General features: G+C 41.0%; 3 protein-coding genes across 9 annotated transcripts in view; 2 read left to right on the forward strand and 1 right to left on the reverse strand.

Annotated features, from left to right (window-relative positions):
- The window catches only part of LOC134225927 (switch-associated protein 70-like), a 49,247-nt gene extending 39,596 nt beyond the window's left edge, over positions 1–9,651 (forward strand). For all 6 annotated transcript variants that reach the window (XM_062706366.1, XM_062706367.1, XM_062706368.1 and 3 more), the window contains exons 2-5: positions 99–507; positions 7,774–7,962; positions 8,028–9,281; positions 9,343–9,651. In XM_062706366.1, the coding sequence (XP_062562350.1) occupies positions 409–507; positions 7,774–7,962; positions 8,028–9,281; positions 9,343–9,444 (1,644 nt within the window). In that variant the 5' untranslated portion in view covers positions 99–408 and the 3' untranslated portion in view covers positions 9,445–9,651. The remainder of the gene's footprint in view (positions 1–98; positions 508–7,773; positions 7,963–8,027; positions 9,282–9,342) is intronic.
- Positions 9,652–9,775: 124 nt separating this feature from the next.
- Positions 9,776–21,311, reverse strand: part of LOC134225929 (dynein regulatory complex subunit 2-like) — a 40,067-nt gene continuing 28,531 nt past the window's right edge. For both annotated transcript variants that reach the window (XM_062706373.1, XM_062706372.1), the window contains exons 2-3: positions 12,183–12,659; positions 9,776–10,794 (exon numbers count right to left, since the gene is read on the reverse strand). In XM_062706373.1, the coding sequence (XP_062562357.1) occupies positions 9,814–10,794; positions 12,183–12,533 (1,332 nt within the window). In that variant the 5' untranslated portion in view covers positions 12,534–12,659 and the 3' untranslated portion in view covers positions 9,776–9,813. The remainder of the gene's footprint in view (positions 10,795–12,182; positions 12,660–21,311) is intronic.
- Positions 11,087–12,180, forward strand: LOC134225933 (general odorant-binding protein 71-like). Its single transcript, XM_062706378.1, has one exon. It carries the CDS (start codon positions 11,176–11,178, stop codon positions 12,082–12,084), a length of 909 nt encoding a protein of 302 aa, XP_062562362.1. The 5' UTR covers positions 11,087–11,175; the 3' UTR covers positions 12,085–12,180.

A 21,311-nucleotide genomic window follows, 5' to 3' on the forward strand; every position in this document is an offset into this window, starting at 1 on the left:
GTCCAACACTGCTGTGTCCGAATTCGAATTATGGGAGATTACCTTGTGCGCAAACGAACAATATGTTTCATTAATCGTGAGAATTTTCCATCTCTTAGCTGTCTCCAGGTTTCTTCTCTGTAAGTGAGTGACGAAAAAATAGCACCGATTTAGCAGTGTTTCAGTTATGAACAAAAACAAATGAATGGAATAATGACTACAACAGAAACAAACACATTCCCCTAACTGATGGGCTGTGCGTGACGCGGGCAAGTGAAATGAAAAGTGCTGTGCTCTGAACAAACTGCGATTGTGTGTCCGATTCAAGAGGGTGATACCAAGCTAACCAAAGCGCGACCGTCGATTACTTTGCACTGTATAGAAGAATAGAAGCACCGCGCCGCCGGGGCACGTACGCGATTAGCAAAAATGACGACACTTCTGAAGAACGTGACCAACAGTATCTGGCATGCGTTTCGCGCTCTGCAACAGGACTGCTCAGGATTCGTTGGGAAGTCGAAATTGAAGGTAAGTGATGGTAGCTTTTAGTTTTGTTAAATTATATAAACTTTCATTGCCGGATGGTTGCAACCAGTGGAAGTGGTACCACAAACGTGATCACAGCGCTTGTTTTGAATATCATTGTTTTTACATATATTGATACTTACTTGATACTTGATGGGCTACTGCTCTTCGATGAACCTACGCCGAATGCAGTATCCTTCTCCACTGGACACTCCAATCGCTTCCAGTCGCCATGAACGTTGAGCGCCCTCGGGTACTCTTCAACAGCAAAAAACCATCGTGTACGCGGCCTTCCACGAAGCCTACTGCTTCTTTTCGGGTTCTCTACTAAATATTATCATCGCTTGACGTTCTTCCGGCATACGATCAGTGTGTCCAGCCCAGCGTAGTCTGCCGTGTTGTATCAGAAAGGTCAATTGGCTACTTCTAGGGTGTTATCTATTATTGAACTGTGCTGTAAGCGTAGTGTATGAATGGGGTATCTCTAGCTGCTGGGCAGTCAACAGTGGGGTTCCTCACTGTGTTAGTGGGATGGCCTCAGTCCACTGCAGGTGTGCAGGGTGTCGACTGCCTGGAATTATCAGGGAATTTGTGTCAACCTGGTAAAAGCAGGGAATTTTCGGGGTAATCAGGGAAATACACGTCTTAATACAAGAATAAATTAGGCGTATACCATAGGGCATAAGCTGTCAAGCAACTCGCCTCACAACTGAAGAAAAAGCCAAGAAGAAGCATAGAATTTGTTTATGGTGGGCTTTAATACTGACTATATACGCCAAAGTTTATATGAAAAACTGATTTTTCTCCAGTTTAATACATTTCTGAAATTCCTGAAGGCGCTTAGGAATCACTTCGAGAATCCTTCAAGAAGTCTTTCGAAAATCCCTCCAGATTCTCATTCGAGAATGTCTTTGAAAAATCCTGAAGAAATGCTTTCAGCAATCTTACTGAAATATCTCCAGGACTTTCTTCGGGATTCCTCCGGTAAATTGATCTAGAAATAAATTGGAAAATTTCCCCAGCGATTCCTTTTTAAAATCCTCTGAAATTTTTCTTTAAATTTTTCCTCTAGGTATTCTTTTAGAAATACCTAACGGAGCTCTTGAATTTTCCTTCATGAATTCAGTGGAAAATTACTTCAGGAATTCTCTTTGGAAATTCCTTTACAACAGTATTCTAAAACTACTCCAGGAATTTCATTGCAAATTCAATCCAAAATTTCTTTAATAACTCCTTGGAAATTTATTTAGAATTTCCTTCGAAAATTTCTGGAATTATTTTCGAAGTAATTCCTGAAAGAATAATAAAAGGAATTCCTAAAAATTTGTTATTAATATTCCGAAGGAATTTCCGGAAGAATTCCTAAAGGAATTTCTAAAAAAGCTTCAAGGGAATTCCTGAAAGAATTTTCGAAGAAACTCGTGCATGCATGTTTGAAGGTATTCTTTTTGACGTAAACTATATCTAAGGGAAAGACTCGGATACAGGATGTAAAAAGGAAATTTGGAAATTGGGAACCGTCACGAAATTATGTGAGATTTTAACGTTCATAGCACCCTTATCTATTTGAGATTTTTACGTTGGAATATTCAGCCTAGGTATTACAAAATATGTTGATACAAAATTGAACTGTAAATGCATAAGTTAGCTGTGTCCCTAAATCGAAAACACCAGAAGGGAAAAGCCGAAATTGACTAGAAGTTAAAGCCACCAGTTAAATTAGTTTGCTCAAAGTTAGCATCACGGATCATCGCTTCAACACGCACACCATCACACATCATTTCCACTGAGTGTAAAATCACGGTGAAGGTCCATGACAATGGCCGATGACATGCTCACGCGTGTGCGTGCGGGAACGCGTCCAAGACAAAAGAATTTCTCTTGCTGATATTCTGCTTCACGAGTGCATGGACGCGCTCCGCATCACTCGACGCGTCAGTATGTCATCACCCAAATGGCGACAAATCTCGCGGTAAGCCACCGTGAAACATATTGTGGCGAAAAGTGGCAAAGTGCACGTTATTGGTGAGACAGGTACATAATCCATTCAGCCATCACGAGTTACACCGTAGAAATTGATCTACACGCCCGTTTCAAATCACTCAGAGACTGAGTGAAATTGTATTGCCGTCTCTTTTATTCTCACGGAAATCTAATACTCATTTTTCGCAAAAAGTGGAACTACTCAAATTTTGAGTAGTTCAACTTTCTACGAAAAATGAGTAAGATTTTCATGAGAAGAAAAGAGACGGCAATACAATTTCACTCAGTCTCTGAGTGATTTGAAACGGGCGTGTACACAGACCACAGTCGAGCAGTCTTCAATTCGTAGGACCATCACGACATGGGACGGACGAGAAATGTCGCACCTGAATCACCTGCACAAAAATTGTAAGTGAAAATCCGGGAATCCATTCGAAGCAAAGACTAAAACTTACTCTTCAGCTCCCGCTCAGCGGATATCAGAACGATTAGGCGTGGGCACGGTTTAGTCTCAAGTTCAAGCTCGGCTAGTCTCATTCATTGTGCCTAACAGTAGTAGTAGAGCATACAAGAAGGACACCACCAAACGTAAGTGTCACAAGAACGCTTGACCAGAAGACAGGGTAGTCACCGAGTCAACGCAGCCAATAGAGACTGATGCACTCGCTCTAGCGCGGAAGGCCTTGCGTGTTGGATACGAGCGTCGGATGCTCGACGCTTGTAAGTAGCGAGGGGATTCACCCAGAATGGCAGGCTTGAGTATGTAGCTTGCGGGAAGATAATCAAAACCAGAGCTAGGAGACAGACTAGGGAGAAGATTAGGTGAAGCTTTGATATTATTGAAAAAATGTGTTAGTAATAAACCCAATTTGATGATTCGTGCTTTTACATTATGTTGCTTGTGCTTTTGATTCGATATCTCAAGAAAGCTAGTCGGCAATCGTTTCGTGTCGCTCATACCACGGACGAGAAATCCCAACAAGATTTATATACCAATCGACGCAAAAACTCTCAACGAATGTGCCAGTTATATTCATTTCATTGAAACTTTTGATTATCAACGTTAAACTATTGAAAATTTGCATGAACCGCTTCAAAGCATTAAATCGCCAAAAAAAGAGGCAATTAACTTTGGGATGCATTAATCGCACCAAGTCGAATCCAACAGATGGAATCGAGAAGGGCATCATCACCACCGGGAAATAAATTTCGGTTTTTAAATGAGTATTTAAATATCGTATCCAACAATTTTCATATTTTGAGTATCGCCAGTTTTATTCGAAACCAGTGACCAGGCATATATCGCCTCATTGCCAAATTGCGAAGAAATATGATGAAGTGTTCAGTGGAGATGGCAAATTCGAAGGTAAATTGAGCATTATGGTGATGAATGACGCTATGTCGAAACAACAGGAACCAAGAAGAGTTCCAGTGCTTTTGAAAGAAAAACTTGAGAGTAAACTAAATGATCTCGAGAAAAGAGGGATAATCGAAAAAATGGATCAACCTACCAAATGGACGAGTAACATTGTATTTGCCGTAAGAAAAGACAAAGTGCGAATCTGCCTTGATCCGGTAGAGCTGAATCAAGTGATAAAACGGCCGCAATTTCAAATGACGACCCTGGAGGAAATTTTGCCAGATTTACACGAAGCGAAGGTATTCTCAACGGTTTCTGGCATGTAGAGTTTAGTGATAAAACCAGCAAAATTACAGCGTTCCGAACACCGTTTGGCAGATATGTCTGCCTTTCGGACTATCATGCTCACCAGAAATCTTCCAGCAGAAGTTGACCCAAGCACTACAAAGATTGAAGGGCATCGGAGTATTGGTGGATGATATACTTTGTTATTGAACAGGAAAAACTAAAGCAGAAGCGATAGAGAATCATAACGTCAAAATGATTGCTTTATTGAAGCGCTGTCGACAAGCTGGCACCAAGTTAAACAGAAAGAAGATGTTGTTTTAACAAAGGATGGTCTTAAGCCGGATCCAGGTAAGACAATTGCCATTAGCAACATGCCACAATCTAGCAATGCAGCAGAGCTACATCGGTTTCTTGGCCTTGCGAACTACATGTCCAAGATCATCCCGCTACTTTCCAAGATGAGTGTCGAACTTCGAGACGCGGTAGCGGGGATACCTGGTCTTGGGGTAAGCATCGTAGAGAAGCTTTTCAATTTCTTCAATCCTGGGATCGAGACGACGATCCAATGTGACACAAGTAGCTATGCTGTGGGATCTGTCTTAATGCAAAACGGCAAACCTATTCTTTTCGCTTCTCGAATACTATATACTAACATCCTAGATACTAACAAAGACGGAAAAAAGTACGCCCAAATTGAAAAGGAAACCTTAGCAATCCGGTTCGCGTGTAATAGGTTCGACCAGTATATTTTTGGAAGTCAGCAAGTAGTAGTAGAGACGGGCCATCTTCATCTTCTTACTATCTTCAAGAAGCCGATATCAACAGCCCCAAAGCGTATTCAGAGGATGCTGCTAAGTCTTCAGCGGTACAATCTGCAAATAAAGTACGTGAAAGGAAGTAAACTGATTCTAGCCGACACTCTCTCTTGGAACGTGAATTCGGAGCAGACATCGGACAGCGAAGAAATAGATCCGTTTTGGAAAGCGATAGAGGAAGTGAACACCTTGGAGCACATTGAGAATTGAGATACAAGACGCACTGCTGCAGCATATTAACGAGAAACCGAGAAAGACGAATTGTGTGGAGAACTAAAAATCTACATAGACAAGCTACATTGCGGAAGGCGCGATTCGTGGTATATTGGCCGAACATGAACGATCATATTTGAAACTATGTCAAGAAGGGCGAGGCGTGCAATAAATTCAAACCGTGTCAATCCAAGGAAGCCATTTAGAGCGTCTTTTTCCTATGAGATTGTATCGATGGACCTTGCAGAAATTTCGTCAGCTAGCAAAAAGTACATTCTTCTGATAACGGTCGACCATTTCTCGATTTTTTTTTTTGACATAGACGTTGTCGGTAACCTGTCAACGCAATCGCTGATTGACTGCTTGAAGCGAAACTTCAGTCGCTTTGGGATTCCACGTCAATTAATCACGGATTCAGCAAAACAATTCACCAGTGCAGAATGGAAGAAACTGATGGGGCAATATGGCATCCAGCATTCCACCAGTGCTCCGTACCATCATGAGACGAACGGAAAAGCCGAATCAGCAGTCAAGATCGGTAAGAACGTTATTAAGAAGGCTCTACATGAAGGGAAGGATATATGGCTGGCTTTTCTGGAATGACGCAACACACCCCAATCCAAGTACACTCCAACGCAGAAACTGATGGGCAGGAAAACTAAAGGAATGTTTCCAGTCCCTCATCATCAACTACAAATTAACCCAGTCAATGCTGATCGAGTCAAAGATGAGATAGAAACAAGAAAGGTGAAGTCGAAATTCTATCGTGACCGAACAGCACAGAAGTTGCTGAATCTACAACGCGGACAATCAGTCTTTGCGCAGTTGAAGCAAGAAAGCACTACGGAATGGACCGGAGGGTTGGTTGCGGAGATTCTGAATGATCGTGACTACCAAATACAAGTGGGTGATACAGTCTATCGATAAAGCAAAAATTTTGTACGGGATGCTAACACTACCACATTCTGTGGATACCAAAGCTCTACAAATTCGTTCGACAACAATGATCGTCAAAACGAGTCAGTATCAGACAGCTTCCTCAGTACATCCAGTCGAGATAATCTTACTACTAGTACACGAAGAGCCAATACATTGACTACAGCCAAGTTCGAGCTTGCCGGGGAAAGCCAATATACTGCAATTGATCGTACGACTCCAGAAGTACATCCATCACCAAATGGCGAGTTTCATCGATCATCAATACTACCTTCAGAAGTCACCAGCCGTCCGAAGCGGATTACCCGACGACCTCTAAGGCTTGACGATTACCAATTAGACGACTAGAACTCAATTTGATTTTTGTCTATGCGAGTCATCGCTGGAACATCGCTGGACCGTCGCGTCGCTCAACCATCGAGCGCTTTCCAGTTTGGTTCTTTAGTGACGCATGGAATTTGCCTGCGTCGCTGGAACTCTGACTGGAAAGGGTCGCCAGCGACCAGCGACTTTTCAGTCGAGCGACGTAGTTGAGACAAGTGCATACATGTTCTTGATTTTGTCTGCATCGATAATATTGGTAATTACAGTGTAAATTTGATTCTTGTAATAAATAAAGCTCCCAGCCTTGCCTCGGATAGTTGAGGTCCACGATCAAGTGAAAATACGAGAAAACCATGCAAACTGCCATACGAAATAGCTGTCGAAAGGGGATGCGCAACGAGGCCCCAGTTTTACGTAATTTACATTGGGCGGTCGTGTCTTGTATATAACCCTTCTGATTTTTTCTTACTGCGGTGGGTTCGTTTTCGGCTGCTCTTGCTTCCTTGTACCTATCTCTATTCTGTCACTCTCTGCCACTCCACATCAAACAAACCCGTTCTGGATCGCCTCTGTACAGTGCCTACCACTTCTCGTGCTGTTGTGCTCACCGCTCCTTGGATCGACTCCCATCAATACGAAACCAACACCATGCTCTGGTTTCGCCGCCGCTGTGATAGATGTTATATTTCAATGCAGTGTTGGTCGTGGGGTCCACGGCTCTGAAGACACATTCTCCGGATCTAGGCCATCGAACTTCTTGAATAGCGGCCACATTCACTCCAATTTTATGCAGTTCACGAGCCAGAAGGCTCACTCGTCCCGGTTTATTCAGGTTCCTGACATTCCGGGTACCGAGTTTCATAGTCCTTATTTCGTTGCCGGGTCGGTTGCCAAAAATAACGTTCTCTTTTTCTTCTATCTCCATTTTTCGTGGTATTTGGGAGGCTTCAGTTAGCTACCTTACCGTGGTTGCGTTACGTACATCGCGCTGGTGGGGCTGCCACCTTAGGTATAGCTGATGCGATACAGCATTTTGTTAATCAGCCGCTGCGCTGGTTTCCAGGCAGACGCTGTTTGTGCCGCACCTCCTGGTGGAGAGACGCTCGAAGCTCTCTAGCTGATGTCAGAAGGACAACAGTGCCCAGGCTGCATTACCAGCTAAGTACACAATTCTTAACTGGCATTTTTTGTCATCGACCCGTAGAAGCGTGAGATAGGAACTTCTGGGGACCATAGCTATGTTGGGCGCTCCAATCCACAATTTTGCAGTCCAAATATATTGATATTGATGCCTAAATGATAATCCTTCATGGATTCTATTAAGTTTATTTATTCTCATTCTTCTTCCAGGTTCTCACAGCCAACATCGCCACCCTACTGGATCTGTACGGCGTGGAACGTGGACTCGATCACTACCGGTCAACACCAACACTAAACTTCGATCACTATTTGTACTACCTCGGGCAGGAGGTTTTCTCATCCATATCTAACGAGCTCCCGCTGTCGGCCGTGCGCAACTATGAAGGCAAAATTGATGAGGTGTGTTTATCCATTTTGCGTTCAGATATTAATAGATCTTCACTAAATTTGATTTCACTTTTCAGGTGTGCTGGTTAGTTTGCCACAAGGACTTCCAGCTGAAGGATGCCTATTTCACGGAGGAGGCCACTTACCAGTTGTTCAGAATATTCTGCATGATGGCCGACTTATTCAACGATGAGTTGGACGATAACCTTTTCACGGTGAAAATCCACCCCTCGGAAGCGTTGATCGTCGTGAGGCAACTATTGAACTCGCTCGGTTTGGACTACAACAATGAGGAAAAGTATGACTACTTGAAAAAGTGGGACGATGGACTGGAATTCGGCGAGTTCCTAGCGATTTTGAGGTTCAAAGACTTCGACAAGCTGAACGACTACGTGGCGTCCATCTGCGAAGCAATCAGGGACATCTACCAGACGTTGATTATGGATGTGATCAAGAAGGGTTATCTGTACAGGAGGGGATACGTGCTGCCGACCTTCCGGGAGTACTTCTTTGTGCTTCAGCCTTGCGAGTTGACGTACTACAAGCATCACACGGATCGGGAGGTATGCGGGACGATAGCGCTAGATTCGAAGTTCAACGTCAAGCCGTGCATATCTTCCTCGGGTAAGACTGAGCGCATTCCGAAGTTCACCCTAATCTCGGGTGATCGCGCATACGATTTGGGAACCCAGGATCACAAGACACGGCTGCAGTGGATATCGGCGCTGCAGTTGGCCATAACGTACTCAACCGGGCGGGAGGGTTTCCAGCGGGATACGGTTAACCGGAGGAAACAGCAACGGGAGCTGGATTTGAGAAAGCGCCAAGAAGAGGAACGTTTGCGCAGTATTCACCTCAAACAGTTGGAAGACACCAACGTGCAGTTGGAGCAGGAGAAGCTGGCTCGTATTGCGGCGGAATCACAGGCACGGCAATACCAAGCGGTCGCACGGGAGGACTCACGTAGGGTGGCTGAGCTGGAGGATGTAAAGCTGTGCTTGGAGAGGATGTTGGAGGATGAAATTCAAGCCAAACGGGACGAAGAGATTGTGAGGGCACTCCAGGCACGAGTATTAGCCGAGGAGTGGGAAAAGCGAGAAGAGTTAGAGCAGTTACAGTCAGACCAGAAAGCACTCCTGGAACTGGAACGGCAGAAGCGGATTGAGTTTGAGCATATGCAACAGGAAAACGAAAAGCGATTCAAGGAAGCAGAACAAAAACTACGGCAGTTGGAGGACGAAAGAAAGAAGCTGGATCGAGAGCTGAACATGGCCAGACAGAAGATCAAGCTGTCCGAGGATAATAAAGGCATAGTCGAGGCCAAACTACAGGTGAGTTGTGGATTTGGTTGATTCCAAAAAATGATTGATTATGGCGAGTATTTATTTGTAGGCTATAGCCCCGACGTATCGCAAAGCTCCGGATTTCATGATTCGCAGGACGCAGTCGTTTGTGGCGTCCGATCGACCAGTGATCGTGGCAGTCCCCCGTTAGCATGTTGAGCTATTTTGAAGCATGCCAGTAACAAGATCTTGTTTTAGTCATTCGAGGACAGTCACGACGAGGGATCGTTCTTTCTGTTGAAATAAATTATTAGATTAGTTGTATAAGAAGTTCAGTATTTTTATTATCGTTTGGTGCCGCCACTAACTCATTATTGTGAAGTAATGTTTTAAGATTAAGCTTTTTTTATGAAATATATTTTTTATATTCTGAAAAAACGTGCTCGATCGTGTTTCAAAAACTGTTATTGAAAAGTGATAATATTCTTCCATTGGCTGCCTCATACGGCATAAATCTGTTTCACATAAAGTTATTTTTTATAAAATTGTCATTACGAATTATTCGACAAAACACTTATTTTTAAGAAGTAGATTGACGTATCAATGAGTATAGCTGATTTGGTTTGCTACGAATCTCCATCAATTTGTCATTCCGGATAGCGTTGCTCAAATTCCCCTCGATGCAAGTCACCGGTCTGCGTTTACCATTCCTGCTGAACCGAACAGCCTTCAACTTCAAGTCGATATGAATCACCTTCTCAACCTTCATTGAACTCGGTCTTTCTGCCAGAAGCGTTTCGTTTGATTCCAGCGATCCCCCGTTGTTCATGTTCACCGTTATCAGATACTCTTTCAGTTGATTCTTCAATCTCTCATTTTCCTCTAGAAGTTGCTTTTTCTCTTCCTGTAAGCAAGCACAGTCCACCCGAGCCTTATTGAATCTCATCCAGAAGTTTTCAAACTTCTTTGCGATCCCAAAAGTGTCCTTCTTAAATACCTCAAATTCCGTAGTCGGTTCCTTTAGTTCGTCCTCATCAACCTCGAACATCTGCCGTTTAACGGCACTATGTACAAATGGCAGCAGGCTCTCGTTTTCCGTTTCAAACTTTTTGCAGAATGTCGCAATTTGAAGAATAGCATTTCCACGCTTCAGTAAATTCTGCAAATACTTCAACGCGCCATGCCCACAAACGGCCAGTTGCTTCAACTTGTCGTCGTCCATCTTCAAGCCGATCTCCATCTCCTGTTTGATGTTCCTTATACGCTCCTGCAGCTCCATCTTGGTCTTTTGCAGCTGTTTCACGTTGAATTCGTGCTCGTCTTTGATAGTGACCAGTTTCAGCCGGAGGTTGGAGATCAGTTCGCTCAACCGAGCTACCTCGATGTAATGATTCTGAATGTGACGCGTGTCGTTCGCATCCTGGTCGCGCAGTTTGCTGTACTCATTGCGGTACTCTTCTGTGTTGCGAAGATAAGCGTTGAGCACCTTTTGAAATTCCTTCCAGAGGCGTTCCATGTGTCGTTCGCGTTCTTTGGTGATCATTTCCAACTTGAGTATCATCTACAATTCGTATAACAGATTGTGTAATAGATTCCGTTGCACAATTGGTGCACTTCAATCAAATAACAAAGGTCAGTACATTCATTCTTTTTGTTTTGTCTTGAATAGCGAGACTTTCATCCCTGGGCTGGCTCGTCTCGATGACATTCATTCTTATTATATAACTGTCCAAGGTAATTAGCGATGAAGTTTTACATAAATTGGTCATCGGAAATATCAATCAATGTCCATATTCGTAACTATAAAATCCGTGTTGGATTAGCGCATTAAGTTCACTTGATCTTCAATCGAGCTTAAAGTTGCTACAGTTTTAGTTTAAAGTAATAAGTCCTCCAAATCGTGCGCAATGTTTAGAGTTCGCGAATAACAAGACGTTCGACCATGGATATCCATCGGCTTCTCCCAAACTCGATCCTCATTGCCGTCTCGATCATTCTTGTTTTATCGCTTCTGGATGATACTTGGGCACTCAAATGCCGTACCGAGGATGGTCCAAGTAGCGATGAGATACGAAAAGTGATACGCGTCTGTATGAAACGAATTTCTTCGGAATCAGAGAACAAAAGCAGCAACGAGTATGAGAACTATGATTCATCCTACTTGAATTCGGACAGCGACGAGGATCGAGAAACAAGCACCGATGGAAACGTTCGACGCCAGGTCTCTGGAGGAGGTCAAATGGAAAACACGAAACGAAATGGTGAACAAATGGGCATGGGGAGGGACTCCAGCAGAAACAATGATGATCGCCGAGGGAATGGTAAAAATCGCCAGGACAATGGAAGACGCAATGATCGCGATCAAGAGTATGATTACGGTCCTTCAAGACGAAGAATGGATGATGGGCGGAATCAGTATGGAAGATATAAACGCCAGTACTACAATGATGGATCGCAAGGAGGTTACGGATACAGCGCCCAACAAAACGAACGATACAACCGTGACCGCGATAATTTTATGCAACCAAGCAGCAATTCTTCCGGCAATGGAACCTCCAACACGGAACGTGATCGAGCATGCATGATGCAGTGCTTTTTTCAAGAAATGAAGATGACCAACAATGAAGGATTTCCTGACAAACACAAAGTTCTGCACGTGGTAACGAAGGATCTAAGGGATTTCGATCTGCGTGACTTCTACACGGACTCCATACAGGAGTGTTTTCACATGATTAGTATGGACAACAAACTCAAAGATAAATGCGATTACTCGATGAAGTTTGTTATGTGTCTTGCGGACCGCGGTCAGGCCAATTGCAACGATTGGGACAATGAAACGATCATGTTTTAGCGCACCCACTGGATAAACTTCACACGCACCAGCATCGCAATGTCTCTCATACACCGAATTAAGCAATTAAATAAAAGCCATGCAAATGTAACAATTACCGAATTCTTCAGCTCATCTTTCTTTAGCATGTGCTCTTCCTCGGAGCGCTTCCGATCGACCCTCGATCGTTCAGCCAGTCCGTAGAATACACACTCCAGCTCCTTCTGCAGTCCGAACTTCTTACTTTTGTAATGCGCAATTTCCTGGTCATAATTTTCGATGATCTCCTTCTTTTCGATCTCGTACAAATTGGACAGAAACGACAGCCGATCGTTGTGGATGTTCATGATCTTCTCGATCTTCTCCATGTGGGCGTGCAGCATGGTCGAGTAGATTTCCTCCGATTCGTCCAGATCGCACAGCAGCCGCCGGATGATGCCGTTCTTGTTCTCGATGCACTCGGTGCACATCTTTTCCACCTGTTCGATTTCGTTCTTCAGCTCTTTGCACTTGATGTTGCGCAGGATGGTGCGCCATTCCTGGTTGATCTTGGCTAGATTGAGCCGTGCGAAGGCGTCCTCTCGCTTCAATTTGTTCTGTTGGAGATGAAATTCAAGATTAATGATTGAAATTAGTTCGAAGCTTTTTTTTTTGTTCTTGTTAAATATCTAGACTGTGCGTATGCATTCGCATGTTTTCGAAATATTTAAACACATTTGCGAAAAAGAATCAACGTATCTTGTTAAGAAAATTATTTTGAGCTTTTTAGTGGAATGTCTTCACTTGTCATAAGACGAATTTGTACAATCCCATTTAATTCCACCACTTAATTGTACCTTGACAGATACGTATTTCGACCTCAACAGTAAGGTCGTCCTCAGTGTCTTGTCGAGTCGAGTACGAGACACTGAGGACGACCTTACTGTTGAGGTCGAAATACGTATCTGTCAAGGTACAATAAGTGGTGGAATTAAATGGGATTGTACAAACTCGTCTTATGACAAGTGAACGTATCTTGGTTAGACTCGAGCCCACAACCTTTTACTATTATGACTGTGGATATACAATAGTGAACCACATGTGACGATTGGGTAAACCAAGACTAGTGTCCCACCAGGACACATGCATTCTTTTTCGCAAAATTAATATCACTTTGTCCATTGCGAACATGTGCTGTGCATATGCACGTCAAAATATTCAACAAAAATTGTTAATCGTTAATTTATCGTTATCGCCGATGAATCGAAAAACAAAAGGTCGAAGGACAAAAGGTCGAATGGACAAAAGGTCGAAGGGACAAAAGATCGACGGGACAAAAACTCGAATGGACAAAATGTCCAAAGGACAAAAGGTTGAAATTACAAAATTGGTTAAAATTGAAAAGCCATAGTATTTATTTATTTATTTATTTATTTCGTCAAGCATTGTAGACTACAAACACATTGTTTCACTTAAACACTATCTGTTTTAATCACTAGACAACTATTATGCAATACTATTCATTGTTTTCCTCACTAGCGTGTTAGACATTGATATGTCGATGACCTCACAATATTTATTATATATGTTCATCATAGAGTTGAGCGGTCCATTTTTAGCATAGGATGTGCGTTGCAGATTTAGTTGAAATAAGTCACGATTTCTCAAGGTACGCGTAGGTGCATAAAAGTTCAAGCCTGACAGAAGGCTTTCTGCTTTTATCTGATGTGAGATTAAACCATTAACGAATGTTACACAACCAACTTCTCTTCTTTTCTTAAGTGTTTCGATATTAATTAGTAGGCACCGAGATTCATATGACGGAAGCGGTATGGTTGACCAACCTAACTTTCTACCGTTTCGACTCGAAGTCCGGACACCTAAGCACTGCTAAATTTTCAGTTCAATATTACAAATGGAAATAAGTACTTGACACTGAGTGATAACACACACTCTCAAGATTAACTTATCGAATTTGCTGTAGTGTACTGAAAATGACATTTTGTATGCACGACATAGCTAATATAATCGAAAACATTGAACATCGCGTGCTTCGAAATCCGGACACAGTATACGGGATGATTCAAATTCCGGACACTTTTGTTTCGAATTTCCGGACACTTCGAGTTTGGCTATATTGATCTTTAAATAGCCAACTCAACCCGTTCAGAGACAACTAGGATACAGCATTCATATTTCTCGATTCATATAAATCCGTAATGTAAGGTTTATATGCAGATTGTATGGAAATCTGGCTTCCCCCGGTTGTGTGTACCATCTGAAGTTTCTGCTCCGAGATTGACCAGGACTACCAAAAAAACAGCATTTGAAACCAAGCGGGAGCATTTAACTGCAATATACAACATTGGGAATCTAATACATTCATACAATTTCCTCTCTCTTCCCAAGGTAGAACGCTTTTTGACATTTGACGTGTCTGTGAGTAATGAAATATTTTCTAGTAAGCTGCAATTAGTGGTATTTATGCGACTTTTGAAATCCGTTTCAGTTTGCTCTTGGAAATCAAGGATTGAAAGGAGCGATTGGAATAATGAATTCATGCGGATTGATAAATCCGGGCGTGTCCGAGAAATGTTGAGTTTTTTTTACTTGACGGGGAGTCGTTCACAACGCGTCTTTTTATACAATTCTGTTAAAAAAGCTAGTTTTTCGAACTTGTTTTTCTCTACAAAAATGTGAACGGTAAAAAAAATACTTTTGAAGACAACCTTTCACTAGAAACTGAAGGCAAGTTTTGCTACTTGTGTGCAATTAATAAAGTCATACCATTTACAATATGTGTATAAGTATATATCGAAAAGCTGAGAGCAAGCATTGTTCCTTTTGGGGTGTAGCAACTCAAATCTAATGAAATTGTAACTATATGCTTGCTCAATACGAATCATTTGATTTCAATCAACTTAACTGATAAACAGTTATTTAACATCCTTTCAGCATGTCCGAAAATCAAAGCAATTGTAAAAACTTGCCTCGAAGTCCGGACATTCAGAAATTGTAATAAAAATTATAAAGCTATGAATTCCCAAGCAATTTCTTTAATTCATGACAAAGAATGCTATCATACTATGTTAATAAATTACTAATACCCCTTGCAAATGATAGAATATAGAAAATATGAGCTTAGTTTTTCTAATGTTGAGTCTTAAGCTGCATTCTAAGAAAAACGAAATTCACCGTTGATTATGACATGCTTTCAACTTTAACCTCTAATTTTCAAGTTTTTACCACAAATCACGAATTACTTACATTTGTTAGAATGGTTTCAAGTCCAAGAATCGTTCCCTGCATTGATAACCCAAGAAATACTTGTTAAGATGGTAAATAAAGTCAAATAACGATTGAAGTGTCCGGCTTTCGAAGCGTCCGGCAATTCGAAGCAAAACGGTAAGAGCAAAAAGCAAAAACTGTTTTTGTACTGATTCGATTCGATTTGAGTGGACTTCTTGATAGGGTGTCTGGTCACCCATACTACAGTATTCTAATATTGATCTGACGTACACACTTAATTTTTTACCGGGATATCAGCGAAATAGTCAACTTTTACCGAGATTCGCACAGCCGTGCCCCAGCAAACATGTTTTTTGCCGAGATTTCTGTCAAAATTGCTGGAAACCAGCAAATAATTTGCCGAAAATCAGCTAACAAACATCATTTTTGCCGGAATATCAGTTTTTTATTTTGCTGGCGCACGGCTGTGCGGATTTTTGCCGAGCTGCAGAAATAAAAACTAAGTGTGTAGGACACATAGAGTGTTTTTATCGTGTAAGGGTCATTGAAATGATAACTGAAACGTTTAATGAATCCAAGCATGTTATGTGCTTTATGAATAATGACGTTATAATGTTCTACAAAGGTCAACTTGGAGTCTAATAATAACCCTAAGTCTCTCACTTTTGTGCATCGTATAATTCGTTCCTGGCCTAGCTTGAAAACAATACAAAGCAAAAATATGATGAAGGGGTCAGATTGGGCCATGTTTTCAACAACTTATAATGTCTTTATAATGGAATTTATGTATCTGGGCACAAGGAAATTGTAATATAAGATACCTTTTTGAGCGATTTAAATAGTCGACCTACAGACTGTTCTTGAGAACGATGGCCAAATCTTGACTTTTGGTGTCATGTATACAGAATTATAGATTTTTAAATTTTGGGCTCCCGACTTTCTGTCCATTCGAACTTTTGTCCCTTCGACCTTTTGTCCCTTCGACCTTTTGTCTCTTCGACCGATTGTCCGTCGACCTTCTGTCCCGAAGCCGTTAGCCCATAGGTGATTTTCATTGAAGCTAGATTCTCTACAAATAATAAATACCTAATGCATGACACTATACGGAGCGAAAACAAGTGAGCTGTTCTGTCGATGGTTTGGTGAAATTTTGATTACTGCATAAATGCTTTGCGGATTTAGTGCCGGCAGCATAAAATAATTCGAGTATTTACACAAACCAGAAAGACTTGCTTCTCTGGGATAGAGTTATATTTATCAATATATGAAGATTTTTTCCAAGACATCAGATATCAGATAGGCAAGAATATGCAGCTGGAATCAGAACACAAAATAATAATTAAATTTAAAAGAAAAATTACCCAAATATCAAAAAGGAAATTCCTTGAATTTATAAATAAAAAACAACCAAAGGGATGTTCCTCGAGTTTCCAGTTTTGCCGAATTTTTAAAGGAAATTTCCTCGAGTTTCTAGAGGGAAATTCCGTGAGTTTTCCGACAATTCTAAAGAAAAATTATCTGAATTTCTAAAAGTAAGGGAAACTAAATATAAACTGAGAGAAATTCCCCGAATTTTCAATTAGTAGTTTCCCGAATTCCAATGGGAATATCTCAGAAATTCTTAAAGGACTTTCCTGCAATCTATAAAAGGGAATTCCTCAAATATGCAAGAGAAAGTTCCCCAAATTTCAAAAGGGAATTTCCCCGATTTTACAAAAAGAATTTTCCTGAATTCCCAAAGGAAAATTCCCCAAACTTGCATAGGAAATGTCCCTGGGTTTAAAAAAAAACACCGAATTTCCAAAGGGAAATTATTAGAATTTCCAAAATAAAATTTCTCGAACTTCCGAGGGGAAATTTATTGAATTTTTGAAGAAAAGTTCTCCGAATTTCCAAAGGGAAATTCCTCGAAATTCGGGAAGGAACAAAAGAAATTCCTCGTGATTTTTCGAATACCCTCGAATACCACAGAAAATAATTCACCGTTCCTTTGTTCTTACTTACGCTTCCACGGGTCTTCCGATGACAATTGACCGCCAACCAAGGGTTGCGTACTTAGCTGGGAGTGTAGCCTGGGCACTGTTGTCCTTCTGACATCAGCTAGAGTGAGTGGGTGCGTCCTGTGGGTTCTGCCTATGATGTGGTGGGGTTCGACAGTGGTTGAAAGCAGGCCCTATCAAAGCGACCGTGTGCCGCTCAAAGCGCACTAGGCTAGTCCTGGTGTTGGATAGGACTTGAAACAAATTTGACCCGACTGATCGAGCGTCTGTTCACTAAGGAGGTGTGGCTCCAACAGCGTCTGTTCTGGCATTCAGCGGCTGAGTATGAAATGCTATTCCCCGGAAGCTATACCTAAGATGGCAGCCCCATCCCGGTGGATAGGGAGCCTTGGGCCAACAACCTACTGTTCCCGAAACATCAATTTGTTCGAGAATCCGATAATGAAAGAATACGGAAAGATTTTACGGCGACGACTCTTAGCGCGAAACAACGGATATAATTAATTATAGACAGTGACGCCGGGAGTGGGTAGGACAAGTAGGACATGTCCTACCCCTACGCATGAATATTCTTGGGTGGGACAGTCAAGGTATTGTCCTACCCATGATTATGATAAGAATATATCACATAAGTAACAATTTAGTTGCAATACTGTCTGGTAGGTCTGATATTTTAAGTCTTTAAAATTTCATCAAACGTTAGACAGTTTATGGTATGTAGTTTCTGTATAAAGGCATCGTCTTGCAAGACAGATGCGGTTCCAAAGTTATCCAGACTTTAAACAGTAATCATAGAGGTTTCTAAGATCCTAAAAAAGTCCACTGATTGTTCTTAAAGACCCCAGGAATTACGTTTCAATTCCAAAAGTGTCTCATAGTTTTTGGAGGTTAAACAAAAGTTATAGGAATCTGAAAATGTGAATATTTCAAATTTTACAACAATTTCAGCATTTTATTATAGTCATAGCTAGTTTAAATGGATTTTTAGAAGTCCACGGGAAAAAGAAACCTGAAAGGGTTTATTGAAATCTATGGAATCACAATCATCTCTAATCCCGCATGAAATATGGTCCGCAAGGGGTACGATCTCTTGATATTGAATCGCTAAAGTCCATGAAAAATTTTGAAAGTTAATAAACCTCAAAGAAATTAGTAAAAATTGCTTGAAACCATTAACGATTTGCAGAAATTTGTGGTATCCATAACCTCTGCTGGAAGCTTGTAAAGATTTTCGAAAATCAGAAGCAGTGTTGTAAAATGTCATTTGCATTCGTTTGTATAATTTTCCCAGAACTTTTCCAGAAGGTAGCTATCAAATCATGATGTATGACGAACTTATAGCGCTTAAATGTGTCTACAACTTTGTCAAACAAGACATTGGTGTGAATATGTAATCTGGGGCGCGGGAGGCAAAATGTCATTCAAATGAGATTATGTCAAATGACACGTGACATTTTGGAGAGTTTTCACTCTCCAGCCTCAGATGTTATATTTAGAGCAATGTACCCTTGGACAAAAATATAGCCCTACTCAAGCGTAATGAGTACATCTAAAATTATGGTATAAATTTGGCTTCTAAAGAAAGTTATGAACAAATTAGTCAAATGACATGCAGATGACATTTTACAAGCCTGATCAGAAGCATTCCAGAATGGGCTGTGAGACAAGAAGATCGAAGACAAAAAGGTGAAAAGACTAGAGGTCTGATAAGCAAAAGATGGAAGGAACAGAAGTTCGAATGAACAAAATTCAAAAATTCCTAATTTCATGTGCATGATGACTGAGAAAATATTTTCAACAATAATTTTGGAAACACTTCTAAAGCAAAAATCAGTTTAGTAATCTCCAGAAATTTGCCATCTTTATGTCATGGGCAGTTCTTTAGCTTATTTACAGTCATAGTGCAGCAGTCTCCGGGAAACGCTTCGTTCTTGCTCATTTTCCGTCAAGGACCATTTTTTTTCGCATTGCTGTATAACCAAATTGAAATGTAAAATCAGAACCAGTGTCCCTCGCATTTTCAATGGACATTGAGTTTTAATTAAAAGAGCAACTGGCAACTGTGAAATGTACAATCCTGCTATTTGGAAATACAATGTTTGTCCTGAAGACCAATGAAAATTTCACAACTTTTGTGAGGATTCTGTCGAGCCAAGATTTTTTGATCTTCTTCTTCTTCTTATTGGCATTGCATCCCCACACTGGGACAGAGCCGCCTCGCAGCTTAGTGTTCATTAAGCACTTCCACAGTTATTAACTGCGAGGTTTCTAAGCCAGGTTACCATTTGTGCATTCGTATATCCATGAGGCTAACATGATGATACTTTTATGCCCAGGGAAGTCGAGACAATTTCCAATCCGAAAATTGCCTAGACCGACACCGGGAATCGAACCCAGCCACCCTCAGCATGGCCTTGCTTTGTAGCCGCGCGTCTAACCGCACGGCTAAGGAGGGCCCAAGAAGATTTTTTGATATTCAGAGTTGATTTCATGTAAAATTTGCATCGATTTTCCAACACCAGAACTGTTGCCTAAATAGTAATTTCTCATATTTGTCCTACCCACGACTTGAAACGTGGAAGCGCCTCTGATTATAGATAAAATTGGTAAATAATAGAAAAACTGATAAAACCGGTAATTTCTTCTGAAGTAATAAATTATACGACTTTGTTGTAAGTAATTACACTAGTCAACAGTGTTTTACTCCCTTCAACCATTTTCAGTTTACTTGAAAGATTTTTCTTCGCTGAACTCAGTCTGTATTCAGATTATTTGTAACACGTCCAGTGTTTGGGAAAAACGGATTTAGATTCACAAAACTACGTATTCTCATGGGAATTTGGTTTCTCTGTTCTGTAAAGCTGGTTTTCGGCTTATAACTTTGAGAATGAGGTTTGAGTTATATAGAAGAACATGATCCAAGTAAGTTGTTGAATCTTATTTGACACGTTCATTTGTTGTGAAAAACGAAATTTAATTCACAGAAGTACGTATTTTCAAAGAAAATTTGGTTTCTCTGGTCTGCAAAGTTCAATTTTGGCTTCTCACTTTGAAAATTAGGTTTGAATATCGCAGAATAGCCTTGCATGATGTATGTGGGTTGTTGGATTTCATTTGACACGTTCATTTGTTGTGGAAAACAGAATTTAATTCACAAAAGTACGTATTTTCATAGAAATTTTGGTTTCTTTCTTCTGCAAAGCTGAATGCTCCTCTCTTTTAGAATTACATTTTTAATTTTGTAGAATGAGCCTTGTAGGATGCATGTAGGTTGTTGGATTTCATTTGGCACGTTTATTTGTTGTGAAAAACGGAATTTAATTCACAAAAGTACGTATTTTCGTAGAAATTTGGTTTCTCTCCTCTGCAAAGCTGAATGCTCCTCACTTTTAGAATTAAATGTTTAATTTTGTAGAATGGGCCTTGTAGAATGCATGTAGGTTGTTGGATTTCATTTGACATGTTCGTTTGTTGTGAAAAACGGAATTTAATTCACAAAAGTACGCATTTTCGTAGAAATTTGGTTTCACTCCTCTGCAAAGCTGAATTTTGGCTCCTCACTTTTAGAATAAGGTTTGAATTTTGTAGAATGGGCCTAATAGATTGCATTTGGCATGTTCGTTTGTTGTGTAAAACGGAATTTAATTCACAAAAGCACGTATTTCCATAGAAATTTGGTTTCTCTCCTCTGCAAAGCTGAATTTCGGCTCCTCACTTTTAGAACATAGTTTGAATTTTGCAAAATGTGCCTTTTAGATTGCATGTGGGATCAGTTGTTATCCTGCGCTCACCACCGTCGGATGTATCGGTTCCATCAGTGACACTGGATAGTGCTAAAGCTCCAACGCAGATAGATTTATATTTCTATACCTACGTATTGTTCAATGCTCTTTTTGAAATTAATTGCAATATGAGTGGACGGACAATTTACAACACCGTCAAGTTGAAATTCCCGTCTGGTTCACCACGGCCATCATGGGTCGAAATTGCCAAATTTCTCAAGCTGTTAAATGCCAACTT

The sequence above is a fragment of the Armigeres subalbatus genome, chromosome 3, assembly GCF_024139115.2.
Source record: "Armigeres subalbatus isolate Guangzhou_Male chromosome 3, GZ_Asu_2, whole genome shotgun sequence".
Lineage (NCBI taxonomy): Eukaryota > Metazoa > Arthropoda > Insecta > Diptera > Culicidae > Armigeres > Armigeres subalbatus.